The sequence below is a fragment of the Sinocyclocheilus grahami genome, unplaced genomic scaffold (assembly GCF_001515645.1).
Source record: "Sinocyclocheilus grahami isolate Dianchi unplaced genomic scaffold, SAMN03320097.WGS_v1.1 scaffold244.1, whole genome shotgun sequence".
Lineage (NCBI taxonomy): Eukaryota > Metazoa > Chordata > Actinopteri > Cypriniformes > Cyprinidae > Sinocyclocheilus > Sinocyclocheilus grahami.
The window spans coordinates 3551-16189 of NW_015505423.1; the positions used below are offsets into that span (position 1 = coordinate 3551).

The 12639-nt window shown below is 35.1% G+C and overlaps 1 protein-coding gene across 1 annotated transcript in view; it reads left to right on the top strand.

Moving 5' to 3' along the window:
* LOC107598088 (EH domain-containing protein 3-like) overlaps positions 1-8526 on the top strand; it is an 11467-nt gene extending 2941 nt beyond the window's left edge. Inside the window, exons 2-4 of the mRNA XM_016289355.1 lie at positions 5583-5742; positions 7111-7324; positions 7814-8526. Coding sequence (XP_016144841.1) covers positions 5583-5742; positions 7111-7324; positions 7814-8341 — 902 coding nt within the window. The 3' untranslated portion in view covers positions 8342-8526. The remainder of the gene's footprint in view (positions 1-5582; positions 5743-7110; positions 7325-7813) is intronic.
* Positions 8527-12639: the final 4113 nt, after the last annotated feature.

Genomic DNA, 12639 nt, shown 5'->3' on the forward strand with positions numbered 1-12639 from the left:
GTGTGTGTGTGTGTGTGTGTAAATGTGTGAGCGTGTGTGTGTGTGTGTGTGTGTGTGTGTGTGTGTGAATGGATGTGTTGGTTTTGCACTCTTGATGTTTTAGAGTTTCACCCCATCATTGCTGTGTACTTTTTTTCTGCATTGTGGCAGATTTGTAGATTGCAATTCACACAATCACAATTCGCTGAATTTTTGTGTTGATGTTAATGTTAATGTTTGGTAAATTTCCCATTCATTTCCTGTGGTCGGTCATTTTTGACCGAAGACCAAAAGTGTGACTGTTTTTTTACGACCACTTAGCCTGCTCGAATCAAGCCCTCAATTTTTTTTGTGTGTTCACATTCTAAATGCCATAAGTCACCAAGTTTTGTACCATTCCGATGAAGCTGTGATTTAAAAAAATTCAAAACAGAAAAGTGACCGAAGGCCGAAGGTAAGCACTTTAATTTGGCAGTAAAACTAGTCACCATCTGATACTAGAGCCACTGTAGAAAACAAAGTGTAAGTGTGTAATTTCTGTGCGTCAAATAGATACACACTGGAGTACTAGTATATACATTCAATATTGCCTAAAATGTTTACAAATTATTATTATATTATGTGAATCGGTATACATTATGCAATGGTACTCATTTCAAAAACTAGAATGCTACAGTGACCAAGTGACATTGGTGTGTGTGCTAGTCTATAATGGCTGCGTATCTCTGGCTTTAAAGAGCTATTGATCGCAGTGAACATGTTGTTTGTGAGCTTTCAAAGTTTCCATTGAATTGTGGGTTAAGTCATTTGGGGTGTTCTCACACATGAGTGCATGAGAGAAGAGCAAGCAGTTTCGTGACAACTAATGCATTCAAACTGCATTCTGCTACTCTCTACAACAGTAATCTTGTAGTATTTAGCACTCTTTCTTCCTGTTTGAACACTGGCTCTAAGCATGTGCTGCTACAACGTTTATCTCTTTAACTTTCTCTCATCGTCTGTCTATCTTTTAGGGTTGGGAATTGAAAGCTGGTTAATTTTTTTTAATATACTGGAACAGAATGATTTTCATGAGATTTGGTTCTGTGGCAGTAGTGTTAATTTTGTCAGACATTTTTAATTTGTGACCCTGGACCACAAAACCAGTCATAATGGTAAATGTTGTGAAACTGAATAAATAAGCTTTCCATTGATGTATGGTTTGTTAGGATAGGCCAATATTTGGCCGAGATACAACTATTTGAAAATCTGGAATCTGAGGCTGCAAAAAAAATCAAAATATTGAGAAAATCGCCTTTAAAGTTGTCCAAATGAAGTTCTTAGCAATGCATATTACTAATCAAAAATTAAGTTTTTATATATTTACAGTAAAAAATTTACCAAATATCTTCATGGAACATGATCTTTACTTAAATATCCTAATGATTTTATTTGGCATAAAAGAAAAATCAATAATTTTGACCCATACAATGTATTTTTAGCAGTAGCGGGCCGTGCATTTTACACCTAGGCCTTCAGTGGCGTCCTACATGAATGAATCCATCTCTTCATACCATCATAATGATGCCACGGCTATAGAAACCATAAATATTACACAGTAATGCAGTATAACAGGGCACTACATAACAGACAGGTATCTTATGTAGCGAGAATGAATGCCATTATTAAAGAAAGAAACCCAATTAACAATTGCGCAACACATCATCTGTAGCTGAAGCATTAACCTAACAAAATGACACAAATACAGTCCAGCCGATGTTCTTACAGACATTTATTCACTCAAACGCATTTATACCTTACAGATAGCATTGTTATTAAACAAATAAGGTGATTACATGTGTTTTAAAGTTGACCTAACAATTTAATGTTATCTTACTGCTTTATTTCGTCTTCACGAGTCTCCCCGCCGGTCTGCCAGCGCACTGCGGGAGGAAAATACTGGTTAGCACAGCTTTACTAGGAAAGTGAGCAAGTAACATTAAAATAATTCACACAAGACGATGAAGAAAAGTGTGTTTTAACGTACCTCTGTGACTCTCATCTCCCCGCAGCCGCTGGTCTGCCTCTGCCAGAGCCGGTGCCGAGGAGGTGTGTGGTTGTTTTTCGCAGTCATTAGGAATACTGTTTTTAGATTGACTAAATATAGTAGGCAAATATTTTTTCAAAATGCACTGAAAATCTAAACCTGAGAAACAGTAATAAAAGTTTTACTAAAATGATTTACAGTGATGCTGTTTGCTAGCTAGTACGCTGACCATCCAATCAAAGAACGAGAAAATGCTGACGTTATCGTCAGCCAGCTAGATGGCCCTGGTGTTGCCAACTCGAAATCTGATTGGTTAAAGCAACGGTTTCATTGCCATTGATTTAAGCTAACAGACGCCTGCACTGTTGATTCTGAAGGCCTTAAGGCAGATTTCTTTGACCCTGGCAACACGATTGCTGAAATATGATTGGATAAAAGCTCTAATATAAACATACACTGCTGGAAGCAGTGCAACCAAGAGAAAAGCTATGAACTGAAGAGAATAGACTATTGGAAATAATTTAATACACATTCATGGAAAAATATATTAAAACTAAATCAGTGATTCTGATAGTGTTTAGGCCAGCAGAGAAGGCTTTGCTGGCCCTGACGGCCCACCACTGATTTTTAGCTATTGCTTCAAATATACCCCAGCGACTTAAGACCAGGCTCCAGGTCCACATTTAGTCTTAGTCTTTTAAATTCGTGTCAGTCTTAGTTCTGTGTCAAATGTACTTTTTAGTTATTGTCCTATTTAGTCAACCTTTAGTCATGTTTTTTGTTTAGTCAAGTTTTAGTCGACTAAATGTCTGAGCATTTTAATCTAGTTTTAGTCAATGAAAACATTTGTCACATTTGTGTTATGCTGTATAATGTTTAAACTAATTATATATATATATATTTGTCATGATGTCACATGAATATCAACTGAAATAACGTTCCATGAAATTTCAATACAATTTTGGAATTTGAGAGGGAAAAAATGAACAAATATGTAATATATATATATATATATATATATATATATAATATACTGTATATATTAGTGCTATCAAACGATTATTCGGGATTAAACGCATACAAAATAAAAGTTTTTGTTTGCATAATATATGTGTGTGTTCTGTGTATATTTATTATGTATATATAAATACACACAGATACAATATATATTTTGAAAAGATTTACATGTATTTACGTGATAAATTTTCTTTTTTTTATTATTTAAAATTAATAGCTTAAAATTATAATCGCATGATTGTCGTCATTTGAGAAATGTATTGTACTTCCACCAATAAGCACAAATCAATAGAATGTGGACTCATAGCCTACACATTGTTTATTTTACCTCATCTAGTGTACTGATTTATTATAGGCTATTTAATATATAAATTAATATCAAAGACTTAGATATGCACTCTCTGTCTACATTATGAAACCTGGTAAAAACAAACAAAAAATATTATAACAGTGACATTCCTGATAGCAATTCCAATAATTACAAATTGCAACAATGTTTCTCTATTAAAACAACAGCGGTTGAGTAAGTGCATTTATTCAGCAAATACACAATCGCAAACAAAATAGTCAAGATCACAGACTATCTGAATGACACTTTCATTCAAGCCAAACATCTCACATGGAGATCGCTAAACTCCAGCTTAATTGTTTATCTGTGTTTTCAGATCATCATCGGTGCTTCCATAATAAAGAACGAGCGTGTGTGTATGGTTACCATATTGCAAAAATTAAGCAAAACATTGGGCAGAAAATTTATCCTTTTAACAGAGAAGCTTTTATTTGGGGATTTGAACTCTTGAAGCATGTACAGCAGTCCGCAATAATATTTTTTTTGTCTCCTTTTTTTGACGAAAATAAAAAGAGATTTTGGTATAGTTTTTATTTTTTAAAATACATTTTAGTCTCGTCTTTTATCATCAACGATATCGCATGTTCATATAGGCACAGTTATCATTCATTGACCTTATTGCCGTCTCGTCATCGCCTCGTTTTAGTCATGGGAAAAAAGCTCATCAACGAACATTTTTCATCATAGTTTTCGTTAATGAAATTAATGCTATGTGGCAGCTGACACGAGTTGCTGAATTTACAAATGAAATTGTTTTAGCTAAATTGTGAATTGAACATGAAAGTTTCTGTTGTGTAATCCTTGTCCAATTTGCAAACGAAATGACTAATTTTGAATGAATTAGTCAAAAAGACCAGTGCACCCAAGAAGTAATGCAAGCTTAATTAATGTTAACAATGAGATATATAACATGCATTTACAAAATAGAGTGAATTTTCATTTCATGCTGATCTTAAAGAGTCAGAACCAGATTTGTTAAATTCCCATTCCAGCTGTCTTCTTTGTTTCTCCTCCCTTTTTACTTTCCAAAATTCTCATTTACACATCAGTGTGATGGTTGTATTTAGCAGGACATAATGAGAAAATGTCTGTCATGCGTCCTCAGTTTTTTTAATATGTCAAGCAGGTCTGTGGAATTTCTTTAGTCACATGAGATTATAGGGAGGACCTTTCTCGCTCATATTCATGGCTATAGGCAGTTAATCTTGTTTTTTCCCCAGACTGGTTTATAGGCATGCACTGAATAAAATCAGTAAGAAAAGATAGTGTTCCTTTAAGTAAGATAAGATCTATTGTTCCTGCATTGCTCTGTGAGTTCTCTTTCTAAGGAGCATTTGGCCAGGCGTATTCAGCTAGGTGCATGTGTTTATGTTTATACTCGCTGTGTGCCTGTAATTAGATGCTGTTTCTACTCAGACTTGGTCCCAGACGGCACACCCACAGACCATTCATGATCACTATTTGATGCAAAAAAAAAAAAATTTTATGTTTAAAATAGGGATTATAATTCTGAACTTTTCCAGTTTTACCTACTAAATATTTTTAGGCTAGTAATATAATTTATAATGGGATAATGTATCTAAAGTACAAAATCCATGCATTTTCACTTCTTCTAGACTTTTGGGCCCCATTGTACATGTACAGAAATATTTACACTGTCGTTGAAAGTTTTTTTTTTATGTTTTTAGTCTCTGATCCTCACAAATGCTGGATTTATTTGATCATAAATACAGTACATACAGTAATATTGTGAAATATTATGAATTAAAATAACTCTTTTCTATTTATTTTATTATATTTTAAAATATAATTTATTCCCATTATGGCAAAGCAGAATTTTTCAGCAACCATTACTCCAGTCTTCAGTGTCACTTGATCTTCAGAAATCATTCGATTTAGTCTAATTTGCAGATTAAGAAACATTTCTTATTGTTATTGAAACAGTTGTGCTGCATAATATTTGAGTGGAAACTAGGACTGAACGATTAATTGCATTTGCAATAATATCGCGATATGAAAATGTTTGATTTTTCAATTGCAGAGGCTGCGATTACACGATACTGTTGAGCGCCAAGTCTAACAAGGTAATTTTGCCCGTTCTGATTGGCTGGCTGCCTCTCTGCTCTCGTGCAAGCATCCATCCGGTGCGAAAGCTTTGTGAACTGTAAATACTGGACAGGATATCAATCTCTTTTCCAATCTCTCCTTCAGGCTATGACTTCGCTGCGGTGTTGGAGTGGTTCGCCGAACGTGTGGACCGCATCATTCTGCTGTTCGACGCCCATAAGCTCGACATCTCAGACGAGTTCTCGGAGGTCATCAAGGCCCTCAAGAACCATGAGGACAAGATCCGCAGATACTGGTTGTGCAGGTAATTGGCTACATCTGAAAAACTTGACTAGAAAATGCAAAGAAAGCCCTTGACTTTGACTCAGAGGTCAGATGATTAGTGGGGATTGTTAAATGTGCTGAAAGATACTGAGGGATCATAATGTCTCATAATGTCATTCCTCATAAAGACATGGTTATAAATAACCTTGAGTGATCTTACAGTCTTCCTTACATTGATTACTTAATATAAAATATCACGTCTAAAGGAAGTTCACTCAAACATGTTGTCATGCAGGGGCAGTGGACAGGGGGTAATAGTGGAACAGAGTAACAGGGGCTTGGATGTTATAAGTTGCACTGAGTAAATACAGTACAGCTGGATAAAACAAACACTGTGTCAATCTTCATTTCAGGCGGCAAAGCAACAAAATGTGATTATTTTAAAGGGGGGGGGGGTGATTCTTTTCTATACCCACTGTATAAAAGAACAATAACATAGGTAGTCAAACATAAAGCTGTCATTTATAAGGAAACTGAAACACTCTGATGTCGTTTCATTTATGTCTGAAATCCTTTATTATCCCCATCAGTACAAACGTTGCTCAAAACACATGGGCTATAGAGACCCCCTCTGGAAGAGGAAGTGTTGGGGACTGTCAGTGCTGGTCACTTGTCAAACTCAATTTAAATCTCCAGATCCAGCTGGATGCATTGAAAAAGAACATTTAAGTTCTCTCCCTGTCCCTCACCCTGATCATACAGATGTGCTTCCCCTCCTGTCATCATTTATGCAGTCACCTTCCTTCTGCCCGGGGGCCAAGCAGACGATGATTTATTTAGTAGCTTGTGTATTCTTGCTACTATCCAGTTTCATAATGATTTTTCTTTTTATATTCAATGTCTCAATTTGTTGTCGGTTAGAAAACCAATAAAGAGTATAGAATCTAAAGCAGCCTGTCAAAAACATGTTCAGGTCATATTACATCCCAAAAAATTAACCCTGTTTTAGGATCTTTTTTCACTGTAATTAACCACATTCACATATAGAATTCACATGCAAAAATTACAGCATGGCAACTAGATTGACCAATCAAAACCATGTATTCCAGACAATGTTTTATATATATATATATATATATATACACACACACACACACACATATATATATATATATACACACACACATATATATATATATATATATATATATATATATATATATATATATATATATATATATATATAAATGTTAATTGTGAAAATGTCACAATAAAATTTTATTTATTTATGAAATAAGGAATTTTATTTATTATAGCATTTGAGTGACTCACAAAGGTTATTTATACAAAATGTTTATTTTATTTTTGTGATAAATACAACCCAGACATGCTCTTTGTAATTGTGATGTACTGATTTTTGCTCTATAAACTTAAAAGGAGCTTTTGTGCTCTCACAGGTCCATGCATACATCATTAGCTCCTTGAAAAAAGACATGCCCTCAGTCTTTGGGAAGGACAACAAAAAGAAGGAGCTGATTAACAGCTTGGGCGAGATCTACAGCCGCATTGAGAGGGAGCACCAGATTTCCCCGGGAGACTTCCCTAATCTTAAGAAAATGCAGGTAAGGTCAATTTAGCCAACAAAGATTGAGGCTGACTCAAGAATGCTTCACTGGGACTTCTAAAGTGTCTTTGAGTGCACATTCAAAATCAGCATAATTTGTCCCACATTTTTTACATCAACAAACAGCTATATAAATTTCAGCTTTGGGTGGACCTCTCCAAACCTGATGATGTGTCTATTCTATAGTAAAAAAAACACTTGAGTAAAAATGTTGTTTAGATTACTGTTACTTTTATACAACAGTTCTATAAACAAATGAATATTGAGTAATTTGCGTTTCAGACAAAGTTTGGCTAGTTTGTATGTTTCTTCTCCGCCAATGAAACTATTTCCAAAAGAAGCCAAAGCATCAAGCATCAACAGCCTGTCTGGAACAGAGTATGTGAAGGGAGTGGAGGTGGTTAACCCTGGAAATATCAACAGATGTTGACAGGATCTTTTGGTATATCATACAGTGTTTTTTCTTGCTTTCTTTCCCACTGAATAGGATCAGCTTCAAGCACAAGATCTGAACAAGTTTCACCCTCTGAAAATGAAGCTTTTGGACACCGTGGATGACATGCTGGCCCACGACATTGCCCAGCTTATGGTTCTGGTGCGCCAGGAGGAGACGCAGCACCCCAACCAGGTGGTGAAGGGCGGTGCCTTCGAGGGAACCATGAATGGGCCGTTCGGACACGGATATGGCGAGGGAGCCGGCGAGGGCATTGATGAAGTTGAATGGGTGGTGGCACGTGACAAACCTATGTATGATGAAATCTTCTACACTCTCTCACCCGTCAATGGAAAAGTGACTGGAGCCAATGCCAAGAAGGAAATGGTAAAGTCCAAGCTGCCAAACACTGTGCTGGGTAAGATCTGGAAACTGGCTGACATTGATAACGATGGGATGCTCGATGACGAGGAGTTTGCCTTGGCCAATCACCTGATCAAGGTCAAACTAGAAGGTCACGAGCTTCCAAGCGAACTGCCCGCTCATCTTGTGCCGCCCTCCAAAAGAAAGGTTCAAGAGTAAGATTGTTTTGGAATTGGGATCAATTTTGGGAAAGCATAAAGTTTGAATTTAGGTTGCAGCTGAATTATTGATGGCTGGACGACTAGCAAGAATGGATTTGAAAATTACCCACCTCAACTCTTTTGACCTGTGTTTGTCATTTTTAGTTTAGTTTAGTTTTATTTTTCATGAACAAATTGTGCTATCTGCAGTGTTTTGAACTGCCCGCTCATCTTGTGCCGCCCTCCAAAAGAAAGGTTCAAGAGTAAGATTTGGAATTTTGGAATTTTGGAATTGGGATCAATTTTGGGAAAGCATAAAGTTTGAATTTAGGTTGCAGCTGAATTATTGATGGCTGGACGACTAGCAAGAATGGATTTGAAAATTACCCACCTCAACTCTTTTGACCTGTGTTTGTCATTTTTAGTTTAGTTTAGTTTTATTTTTCATGAACAAATTGTGCTATCTGCAGTGTTTAAAAATGTTTTATGTGTGCTTTCAGATTTTAAGTCGTATTTTTATGCCATCATTTCAATTTCATCTGTTCGGCTGTAGGACACTGTCCTAACCAGACATGTTGCGATAAAAGATATTAAATGTAAAACAGTACATTTTGTCGATCGCATGATTTAAGTTTCTGTGACAATTTGCTTGCTAGCCTTTCCCACAGTGAAATCTCATTGGTTTAAAAAATCTACTTCAGGTAATTACATTAAACATTATCTTCTGATTGGTTGTCGTTGTGTCACGTTGCATAGCTGTTTTGTGTTCAGATGATTACTTTTTGCATTGTGTCTGGTTAGGAAACGCAAAAATTCTTTCACAAATGTATTTCACTTTCACACTCAATTTAAACTACTGTTCAAATTTTAGAGTCAATACGTTGCTAAGACTGCATTTATTTTGATCAAAAGTATAGTGAAAACAGTAATATTATGAAATAATATTACAATTCAAGACAACTATTTTCCAATTTAATCTATTTTGAAATGTAATTTATTACTGTGATGGAAAATCAGAATTTTCAGAAGCCGTTACTTCTGTTCCCAGCCGTCTTCCATGTCACGTGATCCTTTAGAAATCATAATATCACTGACCCCAAACTTTTAAACAGTAGTGTATATCAGACTGATCTGTGTCTCAGGAGGGGCGAGACATTAATTAATGCAGAAAAACATGAATCTTTATTCTAAATCTTTGTATCAGTTGTATTCTATTGTTAAAATCTAGCAAGAACTATATTCTCTTCTCGTTAAGGCAGCATCTTTAATGAATGCGAGTCCTTTCTAGCCTGACCAAGAGACTGTTAAAACTGTATAGCCGTCACGTTAGAAGATTCAGTGTTTAGTATTCTTGATGGACGCGTAGAGTATCCTTGTCAGTAGTCTACTGTAAATGTTAATGCCTAACATGTCTAAACTAACTAGGGTAATAGTAGTGTTTATATAATTCCCGTGTGATTTCCAAAGAATTAAAAAGAATGATGCCGCAAAACAGCTTTATTCAAGTGATGTGAGCTCTTTCTGAGCGCTTCTGTGTTCACATGCTCATTGAAAGAGCAGTGGCTTTAGGTCTAAATATGTATTTAGTCATATTATATCAGCATTTAATGATTTAATGAACTCTTTACCTCTATATCCACCCCTTGCCAAGCAGTTATCTAGAACTATCTCATGCAGCTATCTCATGCAGATTTTTAGGATCTGAACGTGAATTGATAGAATTTCATGCACTAAACTAAATGATTTTTAAAGGGGTAGTTTACTCAAAAAATTACACTTCTGTCACTGTTTACTCACCCTCATGTCATTTCAAATGGTTGATAAAAAAGGAGATTTTTAGCAAAATAGTCACACTTCTCTTTTCTATACAAGCTCAAAAAATTACCATAAAAGTAGTTAGATATGACTTATATACTATATTCCAAGTCTTCTGAAGCCATGTGATAGCATTGTGGAAAGAAAAAGCTCAAATTTAAATGATTATTTGCTGAAACTTGTCATGTACATATTGTAATTTGGCTTCTCATGATCAGTTACAAGACATACTGACGTTTGGTGTCATTGACAGTTCACCCAAAAATGACAAATCTGTCATTTACTCACCCTCATGTGGTTTCAAACCTGTATGACTTTCTGCAGAACACAAAAGAAGATGTTTTGAAGAATGTTGGTAACTAAACCGTTTCGGTTCCATTGTATGGACAAAAAATGCAATGTAAATCAATGGGAAGCAAATTGGTTTGGTTATCAACGTTCTTGAAAAATATTCATCTGTGTTCGGCAGAAAAAAGAAATGGAACGACATGAGAGTGAGGTGACATTTTTGGGTGGACTATCCCTTTTTTTAAGAAAAAAAATTACTAATTTGGACACAACTAAAGGACGACAGGATTTTTACTTTTTGGTATACTGTTCCTTTAAATCTGATCTGCTTTGATCTGGATGCCAATTTGCTTATGTGAAATATCGCCACTGATATCTAACTAAACCTCTAAGCCTGTTTAATCAATCAATTAAAACTATAAGCTGTCTCGGTGCCTTGAGACACACCCGCCTCAATCAGATTTGTGACACTAGAGATGTCGTATTCTACAATACCATTACATGCTCATAAAAATAAACTGGCATTCTTCAAAGACTTTCATTAATGCTCCATGCACAGTTTGATGTGAGTCTCAAATGAAAAAATCCAGATTCATAATGTTTGCACATCAGATTTTTTTTTGTGTGTGTGTGTGTGTGGCCATGATGTAGGGTTGTGCATTTGTGCGTTTGACCAAGTATGTACATGTATATGGGTGCAATTGGGTTTGCAAATGTATTGTGAAGTAGTCTGTGTATGTGTGCTTGTTGCTCATTGTGTTTTAACCAGTGTGGACAGACTATGTGAGACACTACTGTTCAGAAAGGTGGACATTATTCAACTTAATAAAGATCTAACTCATTTAAAAGTCCTTTGTATTCGGGTTTTCTGTTTGAGTCTTGTTGTTACATCTTGACTAATTTATTCCAGATTAAAATACTCTTTTTACTCTGCTCTTTTTACTTCAAAAAAAATAAAAGCTTCTGGCTTCTTGGTTGGTAATTTTTTTAGTTTTATACATATTTATTATTATTATTATTATGACTTTTAAACAGTGCAATTTTCATACAATTATTCATTATGGCAGTTCACAATGTTAATTCACAAAACAAAATTACATTATACAAGTAATAATGTTCCCTTAATTTCCCCATTCCAAGCCTGTCTGTGTCTAGAAATGTGAAAGACAGGTCAGATTGATGTACAGAATGAAAAAACATATTGGTAATCATATTAAAAACTGGCAGTCCCAAAGGAGACAGTACATAATGTTTTCAGCAGATCTTTGTCCTGCATTAACAGCATGAGTGATGACTTCCTGTTTGTTGCATCATGTACTGTATGTCCTAGGAAACGCAAGCACAGGGTGGATTCTCATCTCGTCATTTTCTTGACAGCAGGATATGATAAGCAGGGAACACCTGACTTTTCCTCACTACCGGTCACGGAATATTCTGTCCAACTGATGGAACATGCTTACTTAAGGCCAAGCTACAAGGGTGTGGAAAAAGTATGTTTAAGATATAAAAAGTTTGCAGTTTTTCTTTATTTTAAAAATTATTTATTGTTCAAATCGCAATACTGAAAATTACATACACTACAGTTAAAATTGTTTTAATGTTTTTGAAAAGTCTCTTATGCATACCAGACTGCATTAATTGATCAAAAATTCAATAAAAACTGTAATATTATGTAATATTATTACAATTTAAAATAACTGTTTTCCGTTTTAATATATTTTAAAATGTTATTCCTGTGATGGCAAAGCTGAATTTTTACTTTAGTGTTACATGATCCTTCAGGCATTGTTGTAATATGCAAATTTGATGCTCAAGACACATTTCTTATTATAATCCAATTTTTTTGTGGAAAGCTTTTTTCAGTTATTTAATGCAGTGGTTCCCAACCCTGGTTCTGGAGGCACCCCAACACTGCACATTTTGCATGTCTCCTTTCTCTGACACACCAATTTCAGGTCTTGGAGTCTCTACTAATGAGCTGATGATCTGAATTAGGTGTGTTTGATTAAGGAGACATGCAAAACATGCAGTGTTGGGGTGCCTCCAGGACCAGGGTTGGGAACCACTGATTTAATTAACTATGTTCAAAAGAAATTTTAAACCTCTTTGTAACATTTTTGTCATACTTTTGATCAAATTATTGTGTGCTTATATATATATATATATATATATATATATATATATATATATATATATATACAGTGTGTAGAGAAA